Below are 23,347 nucleotides of genomic sequence, written 5' to 3'. Positions count from 1 at the left end.
GATATGTGCCAAATGGGGCAAGCCCGTGATGGATCTTATGGCGACAAGTTCAAATGCCAAAGTCCCGTGCTTCAGCAGAAAGAGAGATCCTCGCTCGGCAGGGTTGGATGCCTTGATTCAGCCCTGGCCTCCGGGTCTACTATATGTGTTCCCTCCATGGCCCTTGATAGGGCGTGTGCTCCTGCGGATTCGGCTGCACCCAGGAGAAGTGGCCCTCATCGCCCCGGATTGGCCCAGGAGGCCTTGGTATGGGGACCTCCGACAGATGCTAGTGGAGGCTCCCCTTCCTTTACCTCTGGTACCGAACCTGTTGTCACAGGGCCCAGTAGCCATGGAGGACGCCTGCCGCTTTGGTCTTATGGCATGGCGATTGAGAGGGCGCAATTGAGGGACAAAGGCTATTCAAACACAGTCATTTCCACTCTCCTGCAGGCCAGCAAGCGTTCCACTTCCGTGGCTTATGCCAGGATTTGGCGCCAGTTTGAGTCTTGGTGTGCTTCAAAAGCGATCACACCCATGCGGGCTCCTGTCTCGCCGATTCTGGACTTTTTGCAGGATACTGTACAAATAGGCTTGGCCTATAATTCCCTGCTGGTGCAAGTGGCAGCGTCGGCCTCCCTTCGTGGTAAGGTTGAAGGCGTGTCTCTTTAGCTGCTCATCCAGATGTAGCACAGTTTCTTAGTGGGGTGCTTCGGCTCCGGCCTTCCGTGCGAGCACCCTGTCCAGCTTGGAACCTGGGGCTAGTTTTGAAGGCCCTGCAGGCTTCTCCTTTTGAGCCACTTCGGCGAGCATCGGAGAAAGATTTGACCTAAAGGCCGTTTTTCTTGTGGCCATTACTTCGGCGAGACGGGTGTCAGAGCTCCAGGCGCTGTCCTGTAGAGACCCATTTCTGCAATTCTCAGAGTCCGGGGTCACGGTTCGGACTGTGCCTTCCTTCATGCCTAAGGTGGTTTCAACGTTTCACCTAAACCAGCCTATTTTCTTGCCCTCCTTTGATAAGGAGGAGTTTCCAGAATCTTTTGGGCAGTTGCACCTGTTGGATGTGCGCAGGACTCTGCTGCAGTACCTGCGAGTTACTATCTCTTTCAGGATCTATGATCATCTGTTTGTTTTGCTATCAGGTCCTCGCAGAGGCTCTCCAGCGTCTAAAGCCACTAATGCCCGCTGGCTCAAAGAAACTATCTTTTCAGCTTATCTGCTTGCCGGCCGGTCTCCGCCTACAGGCCTTTAAGGCGCATTCTACCAGAGCAATTTCTTCCTCTTGGGCTGAAACTGGAGCACTCTCTCGTCAAGAGATATGCAGCAACATGGGCTTCTAAGCTCTCTTTTGCCCGACATTACAGACTGGATGTGGCTGCTAGGAGGGATGCGCGTTTTGGAGCTCAAGTGCTAGCGAGTGGTGTGACCTGTTCCCACCCTATATAGGGATTGCTTTGTTACATCCCATACGTAATGGCTTCATCTGCTTGATGACAAGGAAGGGAAAATTAGGTTCTTACCTTGGTAATTTTCTTTCCTTTAGTCATAGCAGATGAAGCCATGAGCCCTCCCTGTATGATTGTCTGTATGCTGTGAATCTGTTTCAGGTTCTGTTCTTGTTTCCTGAAGTTCCTTCCTTGGGAGAAAGTTGGAAAACAGTCTTCAGGATTCATGTTCACTTATAGGAGGATGAGTCCATTCCCTCCAGTTTGTTTTGGAGGATGAGTTTATTCCCTCTAGAAGGTTGCGTGTATCCCCTCCAGTTATACAATAAGGAGGATGAGTTTATTCCCTCCAGGAGGATGTGTTCATTCCCTCCTTTTGAGTTCATTCCCTTGTTAAGGGGCCATCGTTCGCTGTGAGGAAAGTTCATGTCATTCCCATTGCGGTTTGCCATACTGCTATGGAAGTTTCAAATACTGAAGAGGCTGTGGAGCTGGCTGGCCATGAGGCACTGTGAAAAGTTGAGTGATCTCTATCTCCCCCTGCTGGTTGATGGACACAACCCATACGTAATGGCTTCATCTGCTATGACTAAAGGAAAGAAAATTACCAAGGTAAGAACCTAATTTTCCCTTCCTCTTCAGTGATTTCAGAAAAGGAAGAAAATGAGGCAGGGGTTGGACTACCTTATTGTGAAACGTCTTCATTTACAATCAACTAGGGTTAACCTCCTATATTTTATTCTCCAGCAAGCAAAGAAGATGCAGGCGTACCTTCAATCACCCTGTGCAGCAGCATTTCCATGCTGTCTGCAGAGGACCCCCCCCCCCCCCATTACAGATAAATAGCTCCACTTCATACACCTAACCCAGGTATCATAGTGACAAGATTCAGTCAGGGACCCAGATTGAATCTCTCCAAAACCTGGTAATGTATGCATATTAAATGCAGCCATTATGTAGCATAGATTAATGGCTATTCCTCTTGCACAATTATACACCCCCTCCCCCGGTCTTGTGGCCATTGCTTTTGCAGGGAACAAAAGCTGGGCACAGCAAAAACTTTGAGGATCCTGTTTGCTTTCATTTTATAGCACTAATGACCATGATGCTCAAGACTTTTCGTGGCTACATTTTAAGGTTGATTCTTTACAAACATGAATAATTAATGGACAGATGTAATAATGTGACAGTTGATTGAATTGATCAGTATGCATTTTTAGCCTGCTTTTTGATGATCAGAATCATGGTGTTTCTGATTGCAAATTACAAGACTTGTTAACGTACTGTTTCACATTAGTCGGCATAGAGTGAACATGGGTTCACCTCAGGAGGCTGGTTCATGCTTAACAAAAGAGGAGGGAGTAGCCCTCTGTTCCTGAACTTGAACCCAGTCCTCTGGACTATTTGCAGCTATAGTAACGTGCTGATATGTGTTGTTTCCTCTGTACAGCTACTGTTTCATCCAAGAGCAAACAATATTGGCTAATGTGTAGCTGAGTGATGTAAGATGGAGCAATATTTTGAAGTACTAGTTACAGCATTTGCATTGTTTTGCTTTTGTGACTTCAGGTGTACAAGATGGCAACTGTTAAGGACAAACTGATCCATAATGTGCATAAGGAGGAGCACAGCCATGCCCACAACAAGATCACAGTTGTTGGGGTCGGGGCAGTGGGCATGGCCTGTGCCATCAGTATACTAATGAAGGTAAGTGTCTTAGAAACCAAAGGAGAAGTGGGAAGTGGACCAATAACTCCAGAGACTGGGACAACTGAGTCTCAAGTTAATGGTCCACTTCCCACTTCTCCTTTGGTTTCTTTCACTTTCGTAGGATTTTGCTGTTCATCCACCTAGGTGGATTACCCATCCCTATTTTACGGTGTCTTAGAAAATGTTCATGCTCTGCTCTGTGTAGTCCTGGGAGGTCAAAGCTTGGTGCCTTTCTTCAGTGGTAATAAGACAGGGCAAATACAAGGGTATGGTAACCTTCAGTTTTGCATCCCCCCTCCTTAACTTTCAGGCTTCTATAGCTCTCTTCTGAAATTGTGATAAAACTCAAGAACAATCCTCCCAGAATAGGAAGCATAGAATACTCAAAAGAAACGTGTGGCTACTAAAAACAATTTAAAGCTGGGGAAACTTAAAATAGTATGTAAAAACATAATGGGTCCAATTATTCAAAGCTGTGGCTCCTGACCAGTTAAATATCTGGTCTTAACTGTAGGTATTCAGGAATTAACCGGTTATCTCCCATGGATTATATCCATGGTTAGCGGCTAGCCAGTTGCACACTGATATTCAGCGCCAAACTGGCTATGTTTAGTGGTAAAAATAGGCAGCATAATCTAACTACTAAGCACTTAATTGGTTGGCGCTGAGTATCGGCTTAACCAGTTAAATTGCTACGGGCAGAAATGAAACCAGATATTAAATGCCGGTCGCTAGAAACAGCCCATGAATATCTGGGTTTAATCTGGTGGCGGACAGCAAAGCGCTGAATAGATGGGAGGAATGTGGCTACTAGAAACTAAGGGCCCTGTTTTCTAAGGTGTGCTAGTGTTTTTAGCGTGTGCTAAAAATGCTACCGTAGCTTAGTAAACGGCCATAAGATTTAAAAACAAGAACATAAAATAAGCTTTAAAAACTTAAAAAAAAACAATTCTAAAGAGTGATAAAACAAATCAAAATAAACAGCACTCTTACAATATATGACTCTAAAGGAACCTTTTTAGAAAGTAAATTGTACAAATGGTAAAATAACCACATAAAAAAATTAATAAAACGAATAACCAAAACTATGTAAAAGTGGAACAAAAGAATATAAAAACTGAGGTAAATGTTTGACCTTTTTAAAGAAAGAACTTGTGAACACGAACTCACTGTAGACTTCAGATAGTAAAACTGAACCTTAATCACAGTTGGCAAATCATAACATAGTGACTAATTTGGAAAAACACAGCAAGATCTGTTGAAGGTAGAACAAATTATTTAGGGCCATGCTAAGGGTGCGCTAGCGTTTTAGCGCACGCTAGACAATAAGTCACCCATTGGAACATATGGGCGACTAGCGCCCTGAGGGCCCTGTTTACTAAGGTACATTAGCGTTTTTAACATGCCTACAATTAGCACGCATGCTGTGTAGGTGCCTATAGGGATATATATATATATATATATATTTTTTTTTTTTTTTTATAATTTTTTTATTTATAACCATTTAAATTTTTACAAGCGATAAAACAACTTGCTGGAAATACAGAGAAAATAATATGTAGGAATTATTTCAGTCAGGTAATTCTATTCTCTTACTTAGACCACTATATAGGGAGAGTGAAACAAGATAAGGAGATCAATTAAACAGTAAACAGAAAAAAAACCCCGTGGTATTAACCTGATTATCCCCAGATATTTCTCGTCTAATATATTATTCCACATTGATCATCTGGTTGGCTTCTTCAAGGCCAATACGGTGTATAGTCAAATCATTTCATTGAAAAACATACTTATTGTCCAATATTAGTTAGAATGTAATCACATGTATTTATTTCTTTCTCTTTTAAAAACCAGAAGTTATTTAACAATACATATACTTAAATCTCTAATTCAAATCCCACTGATTAAAGTAATCCCAGTTTTCACAGGCTTCACTCCTTTTAAAGTAATAATTTGAGGAAATATTTCTGAGGAAAACTTTAGGAGTCATACCCGGAACTCTGGGAAAAACAATAATCTCGATATTAATCATCTATAATAATAATCATTCTATTATTCAAAATTTCTGGTCTATTATCATACCAACTTCTTGCTCATGTAGAATCATTTGTTATATCAATTTTTTACTCTCAAAGGGTTCAGTTGAATTGTCCATGTAACTCTCTAATAAAATTTATATCTGAAACAAAATTATTTACTGCCACTGTTAGGTCCCGAAGCGCCTTCCAGATGGTATTCAATGTAACCTCCATGGGAGCCAAAAACTCCAAGTTGATTTCTCATAGGTGTTTAGGAGTGGTTCCGCCGATTCGGGTTCTGCTGTAAACGTCCTCCGTTTCAGCATATACCTCTAACTCACTCCTCCACTCCTTTGGACATGGTGGTTGAATAATTGGGGAGGGATGGAGTTGTTTTTTCCAGGTCCAAGAGCGTCGATGCTCCTTCGCCGGCGCTAATCAAAGGACTCGCCAACCCTTTCATCTGTGGGCAGTTCGTTGCGCAGCGGTCCCGCACTTGCTGCTCAGGGGATAAAACGCTGGCCATCGGTGGCTGACCGTCGGTTGTCCCCTTCCTCTCAGTTAAGGTAACTGCAATTGCAGAGAGGAAATTTACGTAAAGAAGACGAAACTTCAGAGGGCAGCTGGGCTGTCTTACCACTCTCCGAGTTTGGGACACTCTTTATCTGGTTTCTCCTCAGAGGCCTGTCTGATATGGGTAACCCTTCAGCATAGCCCTCTAAGTCATTGAAACACACAAGCCCCTCCACCTCTACAAGGTGGTGTCCCTTCAGAGGGGACCTATAGGGATATTGTAGGCACGTACATGGTTAACACGCATTAAAGACCGTTAACACTCTTATAACGCGGCTTAGTAAACAGGGCCCTAAAACTGCTAGTGCACCCTAGTGATTTTTAAGACTGTTTAGTTCAAGAAGATCTGGAATTTTGCTATTGTCCTTACATTACTGGTATGTATTTGGACTAATGTCCTTTGGCGTTAATGTCACTATCTTAGAAAATATGCATATTTGACATATGCATGTTTGTACATACGTTTGTACATATGTTTCTTTAGTTTCAATTATTCAAAAATCATTTAAGCTTTTATAACATCTGTTACATTATAAATATTTTTGATTTTGTGTATGCTTTTGTAGTTTGCATAGATTTCAGTTATTTATAATTTTTATGATATATTTCAGTTTTGTCCCCTGATGCAGCCCCAAGTTGGGTGAAACATGGCCATGATGGATGTTTTTCAAATAAAATCCTTGTGATATAAAGAGACCTTATTAATATGAGAATACATAATTTACAAAAACATTTATTTTAAAACATTTAAACCACTTTTTTTTTCTTTGTGGCTTTTTGGGTAACATTTTTATAGCTTTTTTGTTTTGCCGATTATTTTATAAATATAGAGTAAAGGTACATTTACACCTTCTTGTGCAGGTGTAAATGTGAGCATTGTATGGATGCAGGCTGGACTTGGGAGTTTAGTTTGTTGTATGTTTAAAGAATTTAATTAGGGTCATGCAAATCACAACAAGTATGCAGAAGAACAGGTTGACATTATTACATGAAGGCCCCCACGTTTTCCAATTAATTCAAACACCACTCCCTCCCCCACACCCATAAACCCCTCACCCAAAACTGGTGCTAAATCTGGAGGAGCTAAAAATTTAAAGTCATACTGCAAGTCAATGGGGTCAGAGGGACCATGTCTGAAAAAAAATATCCCCCTTAGAAGAGGATAGATCACCAACTTCCCTACATTCCAACGCACAAAAAAGAATCATGGCAGACCGCCAATGCTGTAAAGAGGGAGCATCTGCTAATAACCAATATTGCAAAATAACCCTTTTGGCAATAACTACCCATTTTAAAAAGGGCCTCAACCCCTTGAGCAAAAATGGAGAAATAGTGAAGAGATCAAATAGTTGGTGAGGATGGGAATGCCAATTTACCCTCCAAAATACTGACACATGGGTGCACACTTGCCTCCAAAATTCCAAAATGGAGGGACAAAACCAAAACATCTGACCCAGGTCTGCAGGGGAGTTGGAACACTTCAGACATACATAATTGGCTCTTAATGAGGCTTTGAAGGCTCTGTGTGGGGATATGTACATTCGCATAATAAACTTTTAGTGAATTTCTCTATATATAACACTTTCCGTTAATTTCTGGATACCCAAAAGACAAGTTTTCAATTTATAACCATGGAGAGTAATAGATAATTCTCTGCCCCATTTACTAGCTAAGATTTCATAATCAAACTCCCCTAAATTATCCCAAAGCCCAGCATGATAGTATTGAAATGGGATAGATAATTGAGCATCCAGTCCCAGGATGTTGAGGAATTTTTTCCAAACCCTAGGAGTTAGCGAATTGGAAGGGAGCGACCTAATATAATGGCATATCTGAAAAAAAAGTGATTGCTCTTCCCCAGCCTATATTGTTTTTGCAAACATTCTAAGGACTTAAAAGAACCATTTTCTGTATATAACTGCCCAATCCAAAAAAATTCCTTGAAGTGGAGCCTACCGGGAATTCTACATTACCTCGCAAAGGCAACAAAGGGTAAGACACTGCAGAAAGGCCATAGGTACAACACACCCAACGCCAGACCTGCCTTCAAGGTAACAAACGCTGCGAATGGGGCTGGGGTACGCATCCGACTGGGCAGAGAATGGAGCCAAGAACTAAAGTGAAAAGGCGAGAACAGATACATCTCCACCTCTGTACACGAGAAATACGAGGTATTACAAAACCAATCAGTGAGATGTCTCATACTGCTGGCTGCTGAAAACCGTTTAAGATTCAACAACCCCATCCCACCCTTAAGTCTCTGGAGAAAGAGTTGAGAAGCTGGTATTCTAGCGCTTTTACCCTGCCACACATAGCACGTAAGCATACAAGTCAGTAACCTATCATCTCTATACTTGAGAAAAATGGGTAGCATCTGCAAAACATACATCCACCTCGGAACCAACACCATATTATATAACGCTATCCAACCCGAGATAGACAAAGGCAACGATTGCCACGTCTGAAGCATTTGCCTAGTTAAAGAATGAAAAGGAGCAATATTCAACTCATACAGATGAGTTAAATCTGAGGGGATAAGAACACCCAAATATTTTAGAGTACCAGTCGTCCATGTAAGAGGAAAGTCCCCTACCCAAGACTCCCGTATCGAGGGAAAACCACGGATTTATACAAATTCAGTGTAAAACCAGAAAAGAAGCTAAACTCCTCTATTGCATTGAGTAAACCTAAATAAGGATTGTTGAGGATTTGTTAAAACCACCAGCATATCGTCCGCACACGCTAAAGTTTTAACCGAAAGAGAAGACAGAGTAATACCCGTTGGATTACCCGTTGGATGGTGCACAATAAAGGCTCCAAATAGAGGAGAAACAATAAAGGAGACAACGGACAGCCCTATCGTGTGCCCCTATCTACCGAGAAGGGAGAGGTGCGTATTCCATTTACAATTAGGGATGCCCTTGGTTTAGAGTAAAGTGATTGAATAGCCTGTAAAAACCAGCCCCCAATGCCTACATATTCCAACACAGAAAAAAGGTAGCCCCATCACACCTTGTCAAAAGCTTTCTCTGCTGTGGGGGAAGTGACGTCACGCTCAGCAATGGAGGTCTAGAAGCGGAGCTCCCGAACTCCAGCCTGGAAAAATGAAGCATATAGCTACAATTTGCATCCTAGAGCAGCCCAAAGCCACGTATTAGAAAGGCGAAAGTACAGTGCCAATGGGGATGTCTAGCGCTAAAGCGAAAACAGGCTTAAACACCTTTGCCTACCTACACATTACTAACTGTATCCGATATCCTGCAATGACAATGTTAACAAATCTATGTAAGCCACATTGAGCCTGCAAATAGGTGGGGGAATGTGGGATACAAATGCAATAAATAAATAAATAAAATAAATACGAGAACCAGCGCCAACAATGCAGGCCGCAGATCTGGGCGCAAACGAGACCGCCACGCGATTGCGGCCACCACCACATCTGAAAGAGCGAGGAGAAGAAGGAGACAGCGAATTACCCCCAGATAAATGGGAGCAGCTTAAATCATGGTTCCAAGATATTAAATCAGAAATGAAAGAGATGCGCAGGGAGTTCGCGCAACTTGGCGCAGAACTCCGAGGAGAAATCACGGAACTGGGCAATAGAGTCAACGAGGCTGAAGCAGGGTTAGAAGAACACGCAGACTCCCTAAATGCCATTGAAAACCACATGCTGGAACAGCAGTCGGACTTGCGTTTTCTTACTGATAAAGTTGAAGACCTAGCGAACAGGAGTTGGAGATCAAATATCAGAATACGGGGGTTACCGGAATTGCCAAAGCACAACAATTGTGAGCAGGTGGTAAAGGCCCTGGCAGCCCAGCTCCTGACCACGCCGGAACAAGCTACTTCCCCCGATGACATAGAATAGAACGAGCTCATCGGACGCTGGGCCCACGTCAGGCCAATGTGCCTAAAGACATCGTGGCATGCTTCTCTGACTTCAAAATCAAGGAAGAACTCTTGCAAAAAGCAAGGGCGAATGGCCCGATTATATGGAACACCTACCCGCTAGAACTGTTCCAAGATATATCAGCTACCACCCTCAAGCGCAGAAGAGTGCTATGGCCACTCACTGAACAACTACGAGCAGAGGGCATAAAATACAAATGGCAGCACCCCTTTGCCTTGGTATTTTATAAAGCAGGCAAACAATGCAGAATAGCATCGCTGGAAGAAGCCCGAGAGCACATGGAACAGGGAGCAATGGCGGAATCCGTGCACCCAAGCAATCCAGCAGACGCCCCAAAGTCCAACAAAGCGAAATGGCAACGAGTCTCACAGGGACGAGGACGTCTGAGAAGGCAGCAATCAGGCCACACAGGGCCCAACCATTGCTAACGGATTATAAAAGACGGGGCTGGTAAATTGATATGAACGACAACATTTGAGAGGGCTGCAACATTGCATGACTGAGAGACAGGCGAAAGCAACAGGCTGGTAATGTTTACAGGATATAAATCACTATCCTACCGGACATGTCCCATCCGGTGAAAAGGGCATGTTATATATGGTTACTGGGGAAGAGGGGAGGGGGGTGGGAAGTAGGGAAATGGGAGAGGGATGCCAGGGGTGGTTATGCATATAGACACTCAATTGACTATGGCCGATAAAGAACTGAAATGTGTTACACTGAATGTGAGAGGACTCAATTCGCCCACAAAGCGAAAGCTAATGTTTAAAGATATGATGCGTTTAAATGCTGATGTTAATTCTCTTACAAGAAACTCATCTGAAAAAATGCCATGAGAAACTAGTTTGCCATGGAAGGTACCCCATCATTAAATTCTCATCTTGCACAGTCACACCTAAAAAAAGAGGGGTATTGATTGCACTTTCGGCATCGCGTCCATGGCAAGTCCTAAAAACTATAAGTGATAAAGAAGGTAGATATGTGATGATGGTGGTCTCTATATGCAATAGCCAGTATACTATTCTTAATGTGTACGCGCCCAACCAGGGTCAAGGGCCATTCTGGGAACAGATAGAACAGCTTTTGCAGCAGCACCAACAGGGCCATTTATTAATGGGAGGAGACCTCAATGTCACCATACATCCCCCCACAGACAACTCTACAGGCTCAGCAAAGGCAGATAGGAAGTTGTTGAAAATGCTAATGGCCCGATGGGGATTGATAGATTTATGGCGGGGAAAAGCATGGAAATGAGAAAGATTAAACATATTACTCCTCTAAATACAAATCGTATTCTAGAATAGATGGTTGGTTGGGAGATGTCAATATAGCGAATAAGACACAGGAAGCATACATAGAACCGCGCATGTGGTCTGACCATTCCCCAGTAGTGCTGGTAATTAAAGTGGGTGCTAAATTTGTAGGCCCGAGATACTGGCACCTGGATGAGAAGATGAGAAGAACATTCTGGAGATAGAAAAATATATCGTTGAGTATCTTAAATTCAACGATATAGGCGAGATCCGGGCAGCAAGCCTATGGGAAGGCCTTAAAGTAGTGATCAGAGGACAACTAATAGCTCTACGCACACACACAATAAAAACTCGCACAGGAAAATAACATCAGAAAGGAACTTAGAAGGCTAGAACAGAGCCATAAAGAACAGCCAGCAGACGATAAGGGGGCAGAGAAATTGCATCAACTGAGATTAAAGCTCAATGAACTCCAACTGGAAAGCTTAGCTACACAATTACAGCATGCCCAACAAGAACTTTGAATTCGGGGATAAAGCGGTTAGGCTATTGGCCAATAAACTCAAAAAACAAGCCCAGCGAAACCATATAGGGGGGGATACATTACGCAGATAGAACAAATACAAAAAGCCTTCCTAGATTACTACACATCCCTATATGAGAAGGAACCAACGTTAGGGCCAGTAATAATGGAGCAATACCTACAAGGTAGCGGCATCCCACAACTGAAAGGAGGAGGGAGTGAGTCCCTGTCGGCCCCCATAACGCTTGGGCGATAGCAGATAGTGCACATGGTAAAGCTCTGGGTCCTGATGGGTACCCTATAAGATTTTATAAACTATTTACGAAACACCTGACACCAATCCTATTGCGGTTATTTAACAAGCTAGATGAAGCCCAAGAACTTCCACAATCTTGGAGACTAGCAGCAGTCACTTTACTATTAAAGCCAGGAAAAGATCCCAAACAATGTAGCTCTTACCGCCCGATATCACTACTTAACGTAGACTATAAGCTCTTTACAAAAATACTGGCCCATAGATTACAAAAGCACATTTAGTACACGAAGACCAAGCTGGCTTCATAACAGGGCGACAAACATTTGACAACATTCGAAGTCTCATCCATGCAATCCAAATACCGGCACTGCTGCTTTCCATCGATGCGGAAAAAGCGTTTGATCGAGTCGATTGGACATTCTTGTTTGCAGTATTGAGGCAGGTGGGGATCACGGGAAGGTATATGTTATGGCTACAGCTATTATATAAAGGCCCGAGGGCGGTGTTAAAAATTAATGGGTCTAGGGCGAGGAACTAGGCAGGGATGCGCTCTCTCCCCACTCCTTTTTGCTCTATCTCTTGAACTGCTAGCATGTATATTGAGGAATGACGGGGAGGTAAGGGGAATTGTGAGAGGACGAAAAGAGCAAAAACTTATGCTATTCGCAGATGATATACTGCTAACCCTCACGCAACCTGCAATATCAGTACAAAAGGTAATAGACCATATGGTATACTATGGAGCGATGTTAGGATTTAAGCCCAACCTAACCAAATCCGTCCTGTTAAATATCACAATACTGGACGAAGAGCTTGCGGGCAGCATTCCCCTTCGTCTGGGCACAAAAATCCATCAAATATTTAGGAATACAGATAACTCCCAAAATAGAAGGACTGTTTCAGGCTAACTTCCTCCAAAAGATAGATGAACTCTTTCAAGAACTAGATAGATGGGAAGGTCTCAACTTATCATGGAAAGGCCGTATTCATTAAGACGATGTTGCTCCCCAAGCTATTATACTTGTTCCTAGCGCTGCCTATCCCAATTCCTACTTCTTTCTTCACACAAATACACAGGAAGATGTTTCGGTACATATGGAGGAAACGCCCACCGCGAGTGCGAAGAGCCATGATGTACCAGACAACTGAGCGGGGAGGTTGGGAGTACCCAACTTCTATCTATATTATCAAGCATTGCAATTAAGAACTCTGGCAGAGTGGGCCCCCGGGGCAGTAAAGAAATGGATACATTGGGAGAGAGCATGGATAGGCAGGTATGCACTAGAGGACATTTTATGGATACCAGGGGGAGAGTTGGCACATATAATACAGGGGCTGCCTCTAGGCCTAAAACATCTGCTCCAGACATGGCTTCATATCAGAAGGCGCATGTTTCCAGAGAGGAAATATTACCGACAAACAGCAATAAGATGGGCGGCGGGTTTCCCGCTAGGGGGATCGGAAAAGATATTTGATTTATGGGCTAAAGCAGGCCTACACACACTAGGCCAAGTCTGGTCAGAGGGGAAAACGATCAATTTTACTGAACTTCAGGAAGAATATGGGCTGGCAGAGAGAGACCTTGTATATTACTGTTTACGCAGCTTTATGAGAAGGCGTGCACAAGACGAACAAGAATTAGAAGAAACAACACTAGAACTAGCAATGCGTAGGGGAGGGGGCAGAGGCAGCATATCCCGGATATATCTTGCATTCCGCCAGAGGTCTAGTTATATCATCTATTAAAATTTTGTAATATTCAGGTCCGTACCCATCTGGCCCTGGGGCCTTAGTCAGCTTTAATGCCTTAATGCTTTGCCTGACCTCCTGTACAGAGATAGGAGCACTCAATCTTTGTATCTGGTCTTCACTAAATTGCGGCATAGAGAGACCTTCAAAAAAGGCATCCCTCTGCAACGGATCCAGCTCTTTCACTGCGTATAACGACTGATAGTATTGAATAAATTGTTTATATATTTGGGCCTCTTGAAGATACACGTGGCCTGCATAATCCCGGATTGATGTTACTATCGGTCTCTTCCTATAGGGCCGTACTAAATTCGCCATAAGTCTGCCCGCCTTGTTTCCCCATTGAAATAATTTAAATCTCTGAAGATATATCTCCCGCTCTGCCCTTGTATTAAGCAGTTGGTCAATACATTTTCGAAGCCGCCCCAAGGTCTCCCTGTGCTCTTTATGTTTCCCCCCCATGTGGCTAAACTAACACATAGTACTTCTACCCCAACAAATAGGACTTAACCTTCCCTCCCTTTCCCTTGCTATGGCATCAAATGAACATAATAACACAGGGTACAGGGCAATATCTAGAAGTTTACCAGTCTACTCCTGGCAGTTGGAGTCAGAGTATTTCAAAAGGGAGTCCAAGTGAGTTGGAAACGCACTCCAGTCTTCGTTTTAAAGTCTGTAATTCCCACCCTCTCTACCCGCAGTAACGTTATCATACGCACACGCCACTGTGATACTGTAGGGTAGTTGTATGTAAGCCATTCTGAGAGTATTGCTTGTTTAGCCACTACAATAGCTTTGCGTACAAAAGCGGTAAATCCTGATGGGACAGGGTGTATGAGAAAGGATGGCCCAGGAGCAGCGCCGAGTCATACTTCCAGCCCGCCTTCCACATCTCAGAAACATATTGTACTAGCTCCTTCCAAAATCGGACTATGCCCTTGCAGGACCAAGGTGGCCCCCGAATCCCTGCATTTGAGGCACTCTCCCCAAGGCGAAAGTCCCATGTGAAAGGCTCTTCTGGGAGAAATGTAGAGTCGAAGAGCAAATTTGTATTGTAGTTCCCAGTGCTGCGTCACGTTCATTGTTTTGCGCATTGTAAGCACATGGGACTTGAACTGAGGCAATGTAAGAGCCATGGGGATATCTTGTTTCCAGGCAGGCCAGTAACTTGGCATAGTCCAGTTCGGTAACTGTGTCTCTGATGTGCCTGTGATGGAACGTGAGGGGCACCTTTTGCTGTGCCTCTAAAGAGAATGCTGTTGCCAACTCTTCCTGGACATCCTCTGCCAGCGCCTCCCAGGACAAGGAACGTATATAATGCTTTAGCTGTGCATAATAGAACTCATTGGAGGGCGGCAGGGCGTATTCAACACAGAGCTCCTGAAACGGCTTTATCTGTCCTTCACGGGTAAGTACATGTAACAAGTATACTATCCCTTTCCTTTTCCATCTGCGGAACACCGAATATAGCCTTCCAGGTGCAAAGGCAGGGTTCCCGCATATTGGCAAGTATGGTGTAACATTCGAAGAAAATCAGTGTAATTTACAGATCCATTTCCAAGTTGCTTTTGCTGATGTCATTATTCCTGTATGGGTGGCAATGGTAATCCCATCGTGTGCAAATAGCTGCTGAAGTGCGTTTCTGGGTATAATTGTAATTCCAGTTCGGTATTTGTAAGGTCCTGTGTTCTGCGAAACCAGTCAGTGATGTGGCGCATGCCACTAGCTATTGTTAGATATTTCACGTTCAGTAGTCCCAAACCCCCTTATTCTACCGGTATACTCAGTGTTGGAATGGAAAGGCGGGGTTTCTTCCCACTCCACAAAACTTTTTGCATTAACCTCATTAATTTCTTTTCCTCCCCCCTCTTTAAGTAAAGCAGGAGAGTTTGAAAAATATAGAGCTACTTTGTAACTACAATCATGTTGTACAATGCAGTACGCCCCAGGAGAGAGAGTGGAAGGGATCCCCATGCCTGCAATTGTTTTTCAGTGTCTTTTAATAAGTGTTGTATATTTAGCTCATATAACTGGGACAAATCAGCTGGCATACATACTCCTAAATACTTAATCATGCCCTGCGCCCACTGTAAGGGAAACTGTCCAGGCCAAGATGTTTTGACGTCCGGTAGAATGGGAAGTGCAATGGACTTGTGTAAATTTAATTTATATTAATCATACAACTGAAGTCACTATGCATTTTACATTTTCTCCCCGCTTCCCATCTTCCTCCCTCAATCGCTTTCTTATTCTATGGTTTCAGCGTTTTAATGGAGAGATTTTGTGATGAGACTCCATATCAAAACAGTATTATTATTTTGTATAAAACTCGTACTAATAGATCTATCATGTAAACAGTCTCAACTTTAGCCTCATCTGCATGCTTTATATAAGTATGTCAGTCATTTTTGTTACTAATATGTGCAAGTAATAACCAAGTACCATACAAGACACCAGCACCTTTGGCCATTAACAGGTATCAAATTCAACACGTTTAAACCATCATAACAGTTTTTCCCCTCCCCCTCCTCCACACTGCTACTTCCCAATGCATCTAAAACTCTAATGGTCCCCAATGGGCACTCGACTCAAGTAACCACGAGTCATTTTCCAACTAACCAAAAATTCCCATCAGGGCATCAAGAGTCATTGTCATCAAATGGTCTAAAGTCTCTTCCCCACCAAACCTCCCAATCCCCCCCTCGCCCCCCCCGGGTTTCCATGGTGTACTGTCAACAATTAAGAATTCTGCTACGCGCTACCGGGGTTAATGAATCCCAGAAAGGCGACCACCTCCGACAATAAGCATCCCCTTCGGATGAGGCCAGGTCTCCCACCCCCCTACGCTCTAATGCACATAAGGAAATCATTCTAGACCTCCATTGCTGATAAGTGGGGGCTTCTGCCGTTATCCATTGATGCCGTTACCCATAAGAACTGCCAGTTTCAAAAAGGGCCTAAGTCCCACAGCCCCTGGGGCCGATAGCTTGAACTGGTCAAATAAAAGAGATGCATAGGGGGTCCAGGTCACTCCACAGAGAGCCAACACATGCCCAGCCACCCGTTTCCAAAACTCTAGAACCCTCGGGCACTGCCAGAACATGTGACCAAGACCCACTGGGGAGCGAGCACACTTGGCACAGGCGTCATCAGCTCTCATGGCTACCCTCATCGCCCTGTGTGGGGAAAAATACATTCTCATTACAAACTTATAAAGAGTTTCTGTCAGTGTTACGTTCTCCGTCATTTTGGGAATATTTAACACGTAAGTTTTTAATTGCTTGCCCTTCAGATTCAAAGATAACTCATTATTCCACTGGGTTGCCAGTTTCTCATAATCTACCTCTCCCAACTGCTCCCTCAGACATGAGTGAACGTACTTTAGGGGGACTGCCAATTGCATCCAGGGCAAACAGAGCGAGCAACTTCTCCCACGTCTCAGAAGTCAAGGAAGCTTGCGGAATCGACCGGATATAATGTTGTAACTGATGCCAAGCGAAAAAATCCCCCGTCACGGTCACGAATTCCAACCGCCAATCTCCCAATGTCTTCCCTCCTCCGTATAGAGCTGATGTAAATAATGAGCCCCTCGATCTCCCCAGGCCACAAATTGAACCGAGGTTGAGCCCAGGGAGAAATCCGGGTTGCCCTGCAACGGTAACAAAGGAGAATATCTCGACAGAAGCCCAAAGAGACGACACACCCATTTCCACGCTCATCTCAATGGCGAGAATAACACTGCATAGGCGCTAGGTACCCGGCGCCCACATGACTTTATATGTAGCCAGGCGCTAAAATGTATCGGTGTCAACAAAAGCCGTTCCTCCTCTGAGCAAGTGAAGTAGCTCGTTCCTCTAAACCAATCGGAGATGTGCCTCATGTTCCCTGCTACAGAGTAAATTTAATTTAAAGCCAGAAAATTTCCCAAATTGTTCAATTATCTGCAGCAGCCTGCTTAAGCTCTGGGTAGGGTTTTTCAATAGTACCAGCAGATCATCTGTGTAGGCCAACACCCTGATGTCATGACCTGCCAAGGTGACCCCCTCAAGATCCTGTGTAGATGCAATGATCCTCAGCAGTGGTTCCAAGGACAAAACAGAAAGTAGCGGGGAGAGTGGACACCCCTGTCTCGTTCCACGACATATTTGGAACTCTGACTTTCTTGTGCCATTTACAAGAACCCTCGCCGTGGGCTGGCAATATAGAGTACGAACAGCCCGGAGGAACCACCCCGCTATACCCATGCTTTCTAAGGTCTGAAACAAGAAGTCCCACCCGACCCGGTCAAAGGCCTTCTCCGTGTCTAAATTTACTACTAAGGAAGGCCCTCCATCTTGTTTACATGCTGCAATTGCCAGCAAGAGTTTCCTGACATTGTGTACCGAATGCCTGCCTCTTACAAACCCTACCTGTTCTGCGTTGATCAACTGCGGTAAGAACTGGGCCAATCTCTCCACCAACATTTTAGCTATTATTTTAATGTCTATATTGAGGAGAGAGATTGGCCTATAAGACTCAGTCCTGTCATTGGGTTTACCCGGCTTAGGTATTAATGATATGAGAGCCGTGTTAGCATATCTTGGAAATTGTCCCGTTTCTATAACCTCATTGTAATATTCTAATAGAGCTGCCAGGGCTTCCCCAGGTAGACTTTTGTAATTATTGGGAAGGACTGACCCCCAGGTAACCTATCACAAGAAGTGGGAGAAAGAGCTGCAAACCACCTATCCCAAAACAGTATGGATGAGTAATTACAAATATTTACTTAAAACATCCCCAGCGCAATCTATAAACGAAAATGGGTTCAAAATATTATACTGGTGGTATTATACCCCAGATAGACTGCAAAAGATATATCCGGGATCCTCGGGGCAATGTTGGCGAGAGTGTGGCCATAGGGGCACATTCTAGCATATATGTTGGGAATGTGAGAAAGTAAAAGTGTTCTGGGATGGGGTGGTGAAGCTGGTAAATACAGTGCTGCAACAACCATACCCGAAAAGGGCAGAACAATGTCTTCTCCACTTCAGGCCCCGATCAATATCTAGCGGACAACACAGATTGGCTACCCAATATTTTGTAGCGGCCAAACTAGCGGTAGCACGAGCCTGGAAGCAAGTAGAAACACCAGCATTACATACAGTGACTCAAAAAGTAGACTTCCTATACCAGATGTCGAAACTGACGGCCAAGCGGAAAGGCTCCGTGATGACCTTCACAAAAATATGGTCGTCATATGAACAATTCCAAGATCAAGAGCCAACACCACTGGACTGAGGGAGGGAGGGTAGGTCAAGGGAACAAGGGGAAGAACTTGGTTGAAGATATATGTAACTGGCTTGATATGTTTATACATTGTTGTATTATCAATAAAATACTTAAAAAAAAAAAAAAGCTTTCTCTGCGTCCAGGCTCAAAAGAAGTAGAGGCTCTTTGATATTATGACTTTTTGAGATGGCCAGACTTTATGTACATTAATCGAAGATTGACGGCCCTGGACAAAACCCACCTGGCCATCCCCCACTATAGATGGAATATAAGATGCAAGCCTATCTACTAACACCAGAGATAAGATCGTTAAATCCATATTGATAAGCGAGCCAGGGCAGTCCAAAGACTTACCTGGTTTAGGCAATAACGTGATTAAAGCTTCATTCGAAGTTATTGGGAGGGAACCCGATGATATCGAAGCATCAAAAAAAGCCGACAACAGGCCACACACTTGCAAATTCATAATTTGACAGTATTCAGCCACGAGCCCATCAGGTCCTGGTGCTGTACCCCTTTTAAGAGATTTGATCACTCTCTGGATCTCTTTTGCTCTTAAAGGTGCATTCAATTGCTACTGGGCCTCAGAATCTTCACAAACCAGAAAAAAGCAACACCGGGCCTTCAAGATAGAGATAATTGCCGTCCTTTATTTAGAAAGAGACCCTACACGGGCCGTGTTTCAGCGCAGAAGCGCCTGCCTGAGGGGTCTAACATGAAAACACATAAAAATATAATGTAAATTCGGACCATACATAAATGTACATACCGTAATATAATAGATGATTGAATTATAAAAACATTATAAAATATGGTAAAATGAAGTCAATGACATAAAATAATAATTAGATCAAGATAATGTAAAATATTATAAAATAAAATAAGATAATAAAATGGATGAGAAATAGACTTAAGTCAATGGTAATCAAGAAATTTTAAAAATCATAGTATGCAATCATATACACTTGGAAAAAACATGATGGTGTGTTGACATATCGTGGTTGGGATTAATTTATCTGTAAACTTTGATTTGTGAATTATCAAATGAATTCCTTATTGTAAAACGACACTCTCTCTCACTCTCGAAATGTCATCACATCTTGGAATGAAATCAAAAGGGAAGATTGGACTTACCAAGAATGGTCTTCACTTCTTTCTGAAAGTGTGGCGGAGTAATCCTGAAAAATCCGTATGTGAGTTCCTTCATAACGTGTTTTCTCTCTGTGAGATTTTTAATAATAAAAGAATCTTTCTGCGCTAAGCTATGGAACTTTGCTATCACCACACGTGGCCTCAGATTTCCTGGACGCTGGACTCCAAAACGATGCGCCCGCTTCAGTCGAATAGAGAGAGCTCCTTCCGCCGGTAGAGAATTAAGCCAGCATTTCAGATCTTGTTGCAAAGTTTTGCCTGAAACTGACTCTGAAATGCCTACAAAACGTAAATTATCTCTCTGTGCGCGGTTTTCTAAATCCTCCAGCTTAACTTGCTGTACATTCAACTGTTCTACCAGCTGTGAGATCTCTGAAGTGTAGGTCTGCGTCCCATCTTCCAAGTTAGACGCTCGACACTTGAGCTCACCCGTTCTTCGGGTCAAGTCAGACACCAGCTGGGAAACACCTGCAATCTGCTGTGAAAGCGGGGGTTCAAGGCCTGTACCACCGCTGAAGTAAGTTCTTTAATCAGTGTTTCCGTGCACGGCAAATGCGGGGCCTGAGTAGGATCTGCCATTTTGTCCTGTCTGCAGCGATTCTGCCCTTTTTTAGGCGCTTTAGACACCATCCCATCCGATCGAGTAAAAAATCTGTCCATAAAAGTTTGTTACCTCAATGACAACAAATTTGGCAATTGCAAAGGATAATGCGGAGGATTAAAGATGATAGAGGAGGAACCCCCGAGGAGCACTAGGCACTCGTGTCCGACACTCTTCACCACATTACGTGATCCCTCCTGGGAGTTTGTTGTATAAAGGCATAGATGATTGTTGCATTTATAAAATATGTGCGTCTTTGGACTTCTCACATACAAGCCTAATTACAAATCGAGCCGATGAGCGTAATTTCCATGCTTAAGTCAATGATAAAGGGGATGGGACAACTTGATGAGGAAAGGCTAAAGCGGCTAGAGCTCTTCAGCTTGGATGTAATTAAACTCTGGAATTCATTGCCAGAGAATGTGGTAAAGGTGGTTAGCTTAGCGGAGTTTAAAAAAGGTTTGGACTGCTTCCTAAAGGAAAAGTCCATAGACCGTTATTAAATGGACTTAGGGAAAATCCACTATTTCTGGGATAAGCAGTATACAATGTTTTGTACTTTTTTTGGGATCTTGCCAGGTATTTGTGATCTGGATTGGCCACTGTTGGAAACAGGATGCTGGGTTTGATGGACCTTTGGTCTTTCCCAGTATGGCAGTACTTATGTACTTATGAACAGACAGATGCAGAAATGTTAAAGGAAATTAGGGACGCAAACAAACTGGGCAACACAATAATAATGGGTGATTTCAATTACCCCGATATTGACTGGGTAAATGTAACATCGGGACATGCTAGGGTGGTAAAATTCCTTGATGAAATCAAGGACAGCTTTATGGAGCAGCTGGTAAAGGAACCGACGAGAGAAGGAAAAATTCTAGACCTAGTCCTTAGTGGAGCACATGATTTGGTGTGGGAGGTAATGGTGCTGGGGCTGCTTGATAAGAGTGATCATAATATGATCGGTTTTGATATTAGCTTTGAAGTAAGTATACATAGGAAATCAAATACGTTAGTGTTTAACTTTAAAAAAGGAGACTTATGATAAAATGAGAAGAACGGTGAAAATAAAACTTAGAGGAGCGACTGCGAGGGTCAAACATTTACGTCAAGCGTGGATGCTGTTAAAAAACACCATCCTGGAAGCCCAGGCCAAATATATTCCGCGTATTAAAAAAGGAGGACGGAAGACCAAACGACAGCCAGCGTGGTTAAATAGTGAGGTGAAGGAAGCTATTGGAGCTAAAAGAAAATCCTTCAGAAATTGGAAGAAGGAACCGACTGAAAATAATAAGAAACGGCAAAGCGCTGATAAGGAAAGCCAAGAGGGACTTCGAAAAAAAGATTCCATTTCAGGCAAAAACACACAGTAAAAATTTTTTTAAGTTTATTGAAAACAGGAAGCCGGCAAAAGAATCAGTTGGACCGCTAGATGACCGAGGAGTAAAAGGGGCGATGAGAGAAGACAAAGCTGTAGTGGAGAGATTAAATGAATTCTTTGCTTCGGTCTTCACCGAGGAAGATTTTGAAGCTGACGAGTCAGAGAAACTTAATGAATTCTCTGTAAACCTGGAGGATGTAATGGGGCAGTTCTACAAACTGAAGAGTAGCAAAGCTCCTGGACCGGATGGTATTAATCCCAGAGTACTGATAGAACTGAAAAATGAGCTTGCGGAGCTATTGTTAGAAATATATAATTTATCCTTAAAATAGAGCGTGGTACCGGAAGATTGGAGGGTGGCGAATGTAACGCCGATTTTTTTAAAAAGGTTCCAGGGGAGATCCGGGAAATTATAGACCGTTGAGTCTGACGTCGGTGCCGGGCAAAATGGTAGAGACTATTATTAAGAACAAAATTACAGAGCATATTCAAAAGCATGGATTAATGAGACTTGGAGGCATATTTTCAAAGCACTTTGGGAGGCTAAGTTCCATAGGTTTCTATGGAACTTTGGGAGGCTAAGTGCTTTGAAAATAAGCCTCAAAGTCAACATGGATTTAGTGAAGGGAAATCTTGCCTCACCAATCTACTACATTTCTTTGAAGGGGAGAACAAACGTGGATAAAGGGGAGCCGGTTGATATTGTGTATCTGGATTTTCAGAAGGCGTTTGACAAAGTACCTCATGAAAGACTCCAGAGGAAATTGGAGAGTCATGGGATAGGAGGTAGTGTTCTATTGTGGATTAAAAATTGGTTAAAAGTAGTGGGGTTCCCCAGGGCTCTGTGCTGGGACCGCTGCTTTTTAACATATTTATAAATGACCTAGAGATGAGAGTAACTAGTGAGGTAATCAAATTTGCTGATGACACAAAGTTATTCAAAGTTGTTAAATCGCAGGAGGATTGTGAAAAATTACAAGAGGGCCTTACGAGACTGGGCGTATAAATGGCAGATGACGTTTAATGTGAGCAAGTGCAAAGTGATGCATGTGGGAAAGAGGAACCCGAATTATAGCCACGTGATGCAATGTTCCACATTAGGAGTCACGGACCAAGAAAGGGATCTAGGTGTCATCGTTGATGATACGTTGAAACCTTCTGCTCAGTGTGCTGCTGCGGCTAAGAAAGCAAATTGAATGTTAGGAAAGGAATGGAAAACAAAAATGAGGATGTTATAATGCCTTTGTATCGCTCCATTGTGCGACTGCACCTCTAATATTGTGTTCAATTCTGGTCGCCACATCTCAAAAAATATATAGTGGAATTAGAAAAGGTGCAGAGAAGGGTGATGAAAATGATAAAGTGAATGGGACGACTTCCCTATGAGGAAAGGCTAAAGCGGCTAGGGCTCTTCAGCTTGGAGAAAAGGCGGCTGAGGGGAGATATGATAGAGGTCTATAAAATTAATGAGTGGAGTTGAACGGGTAGATGTGAAGCGTCTTTTCACGGCTTTGCAAAAATACTAGGAC

At 43.3% G+C, this 23,347-nt stretch overlaps 2 protein-coding genes across 3 annotated transcripts in view; one reads left to right on the top strand and one right to left on the bottom strand.

The window, feature by feature from the left end:
- GTF2H1 (general transcription factor IIH subunit 1) overlaps positions 1 to 23,347 on the bottom strand; it is a 1,055,813-nt gene that overhangs the window by 449,490 nt on the left and 582,976 nt on the right. The gene's annotated exons all lie outside the window — the stretch shown is intronic.
- The window catches only part of LOC115468929 (L-lactate dehydrogenase A chain), a 57,105-nt gene that overhangs the window by 7,832 nt on the left and 25,926 nt on the right, over positions 1 to 23,347 (top strand). For both annotated transcript variants that reach the window (XM_030201102.1, XM_030201100.1), the window contains exon 2: positions 2,994 to 3,131. In XM_030201102.1, the coding sequence (XP_030056962.1) occupies positions 3,003 to 3,131 (129 nt within the window). In that variant the 5' untranslated portion in view covers positions 2,994 to 3,002. The remainder of the gene's footprint in view (positions 1 to 2,993; positions 3,132 to 23,347) is intronic.

This window comes from Microcaecilia unicolor, chromosome 4 (genome assembly GCF_901765095.1).
Source record: "Microcaecilia unicolor chromosome 4, aMicUni1.1, whole genome shotgun sequence".
NCBI lineage: Eukaryota > Metazoa > Chordata > Amphibia > Gymnophiona > Siphonopidae > Microcaecilia > Microcaecilia unicolor.
The sequence above is the reverse complement of the archived record's forward strand: the minus strand, read 5'-3'. Positions and strand labels throughout refer to the sequence as shown.